This window comes from Astyanax mexicanus, chromosome 6 (genome assembly GCF_023375975.1).
Source record: "Astyanax mexicanus isolate ESR-SI-001 chromosome 6, AstMex3_surface, whole genome shotgun sequence".
NCBI lineage: Eukaryota > Metazoa > Chordata > Actinopteri > Characiformes > Acestrorhamphidae > Astyanax > Astyanax mexicanus.
Window position 1 is genome coordinate 50,839,571 of NC_064413.1, and position 6,105 is coordinate 50,845,675.

Below are 6,105 nucleotides of genomic sequence, written 5' to 3' on the forward strand. Positions count from 1 at the left end.
TTGAGTATGAATTATGTAATATAGATAAAAGTGATCTTAAAAGCTGAGTATACTTAAATATTCACAATAAATGCTCAGAAACGGTCAGTTTTTGAGTGTGGTTACAATGGCCACTAATATCCCACAGTGAAATGAGTAACAAAAGGGGCGAGCTACACACAGCTGAAACAATATTAAAAGAAAAAAAAAAAAAAAACATAGTAATTGCTGTGCAACGAGTGAATTTGCATATTCGGTCCCACACATTATTCAGACATGAGTCTGAAGGGGTTTTTATTTTAAGCATTTTTATCTTAACCCTTTCGGACCCTGCGACAATCACAATGGACATCATGTAATTACTTTTTTTTTTTTCCAAATGGCTTGTTACACAGAACACTAATTTAGACCTGTTGTCCATCTGAATAAATCATAAACCAGCCAATAAAACAGTAGCTAAGCCCCGCCCACTGCACTGGAAAAAATATAAATCTGCAACTCAGTCATTAGGCCATGTCAGCAATACAGAACAAATTATGCAAAGTAATACAATCTTATTATAACTAATTATTTGTGCATTTTAACACTTTTTTATCATGTTTAAGAATAAAAATGTTCGTTAATTGGATTTACTTTAATATAGACTTTAGATTTTAAGAGAGTAGAGTCTTATTTTTTGTGTGTTTGTTACAGACAGAAAACTTAATTCAGGTCTGAAAAGCCTATGAATATTATTATGATTATTAAATGTTATTTGATTGTCATTTACCTGACATTTTTAAGTATAACAAATATTTTTGTTTTAATTATTTTTTCGAAATAATTAAATATTTGTGTGCCAATTATATCATTTTTGAGTTTAAATTGTGTAATATAGATATAAATTATCCTGAAAGTTGATTATACTCAATTTTTTACAAGACATGCTTAGAACTGGATGTTTTTTAGTGTGCTTACAATTGACACTATTTATTCCAGGGGAGCTACTCATGTCTATTAGCACAAAATGGGTTAGTACAGTAATATTTTGTGTATTAACCTGCCAAACCTGCACTATTAAGATGGGTGCATATCGTCAATGTCCTGTGAAATGGAGATAAGTATCATTTGAGCACACAAACTGTGTTAAAATTTCTTGATGAATTGACCAATAGAATTACTTTAAAATAACCTGAAATAAACTTTTTTTTTTAGATTCACTTCCATTAAAAGTCAAAAAGGTTTTATCTCTCTCCTGTAAAGTTGCTGTTTTGGAGAAACATGGTTTTTCATTGGACAGCCAACATATAATATATACCCCATAGTATTGGTATGTATAACACAATTGGAACACAGCCCAAGAACAAGAAAGAGAAAAGATGAAGAAGGTTCCTTTAAATACACTAATGTTCAAAACTCATTCAATAAGGAGGGAAATACTTCAGTTCTTTAGTAAAGTCAATGTCAGTATTTCTTAAATGTCAAGCAAAACAATGTATCTGCATTTTTCACATCTTTAGACATGTATAATGTAAATCTGGCAGTTCTTTACATTGTGTCAGTATATCACAATGAGTGGACCAATAGAAATTATCCAGAATTATATGGAATCAAACTGTTTCACACTGAAAATCCATTAAACATTTTAAAGATATATTTTCTTACTCCTGTGAAGTTGCTGTGTTGTGTTTTGCACAACAGTGACAATATGAAGCCATGACAAATAAATGTTATGTTTAAATGTTTTTCAACCCATATTAATTTCCCTGCTCCAACACACACGCTAACAGTGAACCTGCTGATTAACAGGTGAGTTTAATCAGGTGCATTTAAGCAGGAAAAGCATAATATGTTTCTCATTAAATATACTGCAAACATTATGGCTTTGAGTTATTTTAAATACATATTTAAAAATACTGATCATTTTGAGATTTTGTTGTAAAAATATCAAGTAAACAATTTCAAGTAAATTCATTTTCCCCACTATATCCTAGATTAGGAGTTAAGAATATTTTTTTACTTTAATACTGATTTGTTTTCTTTTTTCTTTTGATTTTATTGTACAGCACTTTGGTTGACACCTGATGTCTTTTAAGTAAATTTGACTTGACATGTCAAGAATTTTAACAATTATTTTAACCCATTTTATCTATTAAAATGTGTATTGTTTTGTGGCCATTTGAATATTTTAATATATATACTTGAAATAAAACTAATGTTTTTGTTTAATTTTTTCCTAGAATAATTTTTTGTTCAAACAAGGTCAATTATATGCCAATGAATTAAGACTCTTAATAAGAAATAAGACTGCAAAACATTCTTTCAGCATCGTCATCACCATGTGCTCGTGTGCAATTAGTCACATTGCAGGACAAAAGGCAAATTATTCCAAACACACGTCATGCTACAGGTTACATGCTATAAAAGGAAAATCTGCTGTTCTACTGTTCTCATTCTTTCATGGCTTCTATACTAAAGAGGTTATCTCTGTCTAATGTCTTTTATTTTGCTCATATCTTGGAAATATATTGCGCTATATATCTAAGAACAACTAAATATTGCAATGTCTGCTGCAATGTCTACTTTTTATTGTATAAAATTACTTTAAACAACCCTGAACATGAGACCATAATTTTATTTTGATTATTGCAATCTCAAAATGATTATATCACTTGCCAACATACCATTTTGTTCATTTTTTAGAACCAAACAAGTTACAGAGCTTTTCTTTTTCCTGTAGAGAAGCCAGTATGCTCTGAGTGTAGTCTAAAAGTCACAGTTCCAGCCTGTCTGGCTATAATGATCCTTTCATAAGTATGTTAGAAAGTGTCGTGGGAAAACAGCAGGGACTCAATCTTGAAAAAAGCTACAATAATAAAGACCCCTAAGCCAAATAAAACCAGCCAGTGAGGAGTCTGAACGCGCTGAGCGATAAAGGAAGGGGTCTGAGCACCCACCAGCACTGCAGACTGACCATGACAAACTATCAGGCAGGTCAAAGGAGCAGCAGAAACAGGAAAATCATTACAGAGCACTTTAATGATTGTCTCTGAGAGGATCCTGCACTAACTAAACAGCATCACCTGCTTTTAAAGAGAGTTTTGATTCATTGTCAGTATTTTCCACATTTTCCATTCACAATTTGCAAAGTGAGCAAATTCAAATTAACGAATGTGTCTGAAACATTCAAAATAATCCTATAAACATCCATTCTGAAGAGTTGTCGAGATGCAAGACACATGATTTGTACAATATCAAGACTCATCTCATATTCAAGTCATGTTTTTGTTTTTTTTTGTAGACGGTTTGTCAAACATCCATAATCCGGTTATAAAAGCTGTGGTAGCGTTAAATTACCACAAAATAAAAGTACATTCCTATGAGGGATGTCAAATCCCTCCATAAAACACTGAAACAAAATAAAGCCTGGATTCCACAGCTACTGAGCTACACTGAAACCATTCAGACTGGCATTTTTTCTTTTTCATTTTCAATCAGAAGTCTTTGGTGAGAGGTTGCTGTCACAGTTTGGAGGCAGTCATTAAGGATTTACCCAAGTCTTTGGCCTCACTGGCTGTTCGTACACGTTCGTAACCCAGCACCCCCATGGCCTGGTGGCAGTAGTCCTCCACTTGTTTGATCTGTTGGATGCTCAGGAGCGTCCTCCAAGCGCTGGCAGCTTGGGTGGCGTTCCTGGATGACACAATGAATGGCTTTGAGGAAGAGTTTGTACCGTTGGTCATGTTGAGGGCGAAAGACTCAATGTCGTGGTTGACACTGAGATTGACGAAGCGGTAGATGTTTCGTACAACTTTGACAGGGTTCTCCACCAGGTCCTCGTAACGGACTGTCAAGTACTTGCCCTTCAGCCAGGCGGGCGGGTTCAGCGCCGTTCGCAAGCTCCTGTGGGTCCTGTCGCAAATGACCTCCATTGCTCCAATCGAATGATAGTCCGCCCCGTCCTTCTTGCTCATCTTATGTCCAGCGTCCACAAACGGTATCCGCCTAAGTTTGGGGTCCCTGCTCCGGACCACCTGCAGATTTTCCCGAATCAAACCATGCCTGGATTTGATTCTGGAATTCGCCACGGCCCTCGGGTCCCGTACCAGATGTATCACCTTGAGGTCTAGCGAGGGGTCCTCCATGAGAGGCGCCAAAACATTAACGTCCAAAATGCGCACCCCTTTGATGACGATAGTGTTGTACTTCAGGCACTCTTCCTCCAGCATCCGCAAACTCTGCGGCGGGCACTTTTTACACACCTTGTCGTCCACCATGCCCACCACCTCTTTGCGGTAGGCGGAGCACAGGGGGTACGAGCAGATCACCTTGTTCAGGGTGGCCCCGAACAAGCCGAGGGATGTAAAGTTCTTGCCCCCGGGGCTGTTATACAGCTGGAACACTGAGAGGTCACAACGGTACAGGGCGCTCAGCATGTCCCGCGCCGCCCCCTGCAGCGAGACGGCATCGCCTGGGTATAGCTTCTGCCAGATGTGCCACATCGGCTCGTAGAGGAAGAAGACGTCCGGGTTTTGGTTGAAAAGCTCACCAAAGAAGGACGACCCCGACCGCCACGTGGTGAGGACGTAGACGAGCTGCCGCTTCTTGGCCAGCGAGGGCCTGTAGAGGAAGCGGATGTCTGACCTGCCCTGGTAGGCTGTGCTGCGAGTCTGGTGGCTACACTGCTGTGGCTCTTTGCTCCACCTGTAGTTGGCCAAGTTCAACATAGTCAAGACCAGCAGCAGGAAATAAGCGATGAACAAAATCATCCGCTTCTTGCGCAGCACTTTCATCACGATCCCTGGCTGGGCGATTATTTTGGTGTGGTTCTGGTACGTCTTGAGTCTCCTGCCATAGTCACTGTCTGTCTCCCGAGGCGCTGCCGGTTTTAGTTGCTGTTGGAACTGTTTGCCTCTCATGGGTGGCAGCAGGAGGAGAGAGAGCGGCCTTGGACCGCTCCGTCTAGCTTGGTTCAGCTCAGTCCAGCTGCAGGTCAGGTTTGGAGGATTGGAGATTTGAAGATTGGAGAACAGAAGCAGAAGGGGATTTGGGTCCTGGTGCAGAGTGGTGTTGGCCTACATCTATGGACAACAGCATCAGCAACAGCAGCAGCAGTACTCCTCTGGATTAGGTAACCAAACAGTCATGCAAGCCTCATCATGATCATCATCATCATCATAGAGGAAACCCAAAAAAACAGTGCAGTGCTGATGTGCTCTTACTGCACTGCGCCATGCTGCACTAAAATCGTTAAAACACCCACCTCCCAGCGGGAACAGCCATATGTAGCCACGGAACGGCAGTTTTTCAGCTTATCAGACCTTAAAAACAGAGTCTGAGCCCGGTCCAAGCTCACGGAGCTCCTCACGATGCTCAGCGCCAGCCTTCCGCCACCACACAGGCTGTGAAATATGACTGAGGACAATAACGGCACACAGATAACGGCGTCCAGAGCTCGCTATAAAAGTCCACCATGACTCATAGAGGCTTTACCGGCTCCCTCAGCTCCTTCAGCTGCCTCAGCTCCCCGTCTCCGAGCTCCACACTGCCGCGTCCACCAGCACCGATGCGCCGTTGTGTTTTCAAACTACTGGGCGGAACTGATTTGGGCTCCCTCTCTCTCTCTTTCTCTTTCTCTGTGTCTCTCGGCGAAGGCCCGCCCACGCTCGCATCTGATCGGCCAAGCGCTGGCTTCGAGTTCGCATTCTGACACGCTATTGGCTGATGGCTGTGTCTGTCAACGTTCCTCTGTTTCCCAGCGGTTTATTAAGGGAATATTAGTGGAAGATTTATTTATTTTACTGAATTATTATTTGTTTAATATTTTTAATATCAACGCATAGCAGGAGTAAACACGCCCACACGTCAGCTTGCTTTAAATCGAGCAGTTGTGTACAAAAATATGGATAAAACTGAGCAAAAAGGAGACAAAGAGAATGTTAAATGTCATATTTATTAAGGTGAATTTCTGATTTAGAAGCTTTTTCTTATTTTTGCTCTCTTTAAAACGATTTTAAAAACTGTTAAAATGTGTAAAAATATGTATTTGTACTAAATAAAGTTTACCCTCATTTTCTATCAGAGACCCGCCTACACTCGCATCTGATTGGTCAAGCGCTTGCTTCGAGTTCGCATTCTGACACGTTA

The 6,105-nt window shown here is 40.2% G+C and overlaps 1 protein-coding gene across 1 annotated transcript; it reads right to left on the reverse strand.

The window, feature by feature from the left end:
- Window positions 1-2,573: 2,573 nt before the first annotated feature.
- Window positions 2,574-5,599, reverse strand: chst2b (carbohydrate (N-acetylglucosamine-6-O) sulfotransferase 2b). Its single transcript, XM_022662709.2, has 2 exons — window positions 5,222-5,599; window positions 2,574-5,039 (listed from the first exon to the last, which is right to left on the reverse strand). The coding sequence occupies exon 2, from the start codon at window positions 4,875-4,877 to the stop codon at window positions 3,480-3,482; it is 1,398 nt and encodes a 465-aa protein (XP_022518430.2). The 5' UTR covers window positions 4,878-5,039; window positions 5,222-5,599; the 3' UTR covers window positions 2,574-3,479.
- Window positions 5,600-6,105: the final 506 nt, after the last annotated feature.

Coding starts and splice junctions, on each gene's coding strand:
- chst2b (XM_022662709.2), bottom strand. CDS start 4,877: ATGAGAGGCAAACAGTTCCAACAGCAACTAAAACCGGCAGCGCCTCGG.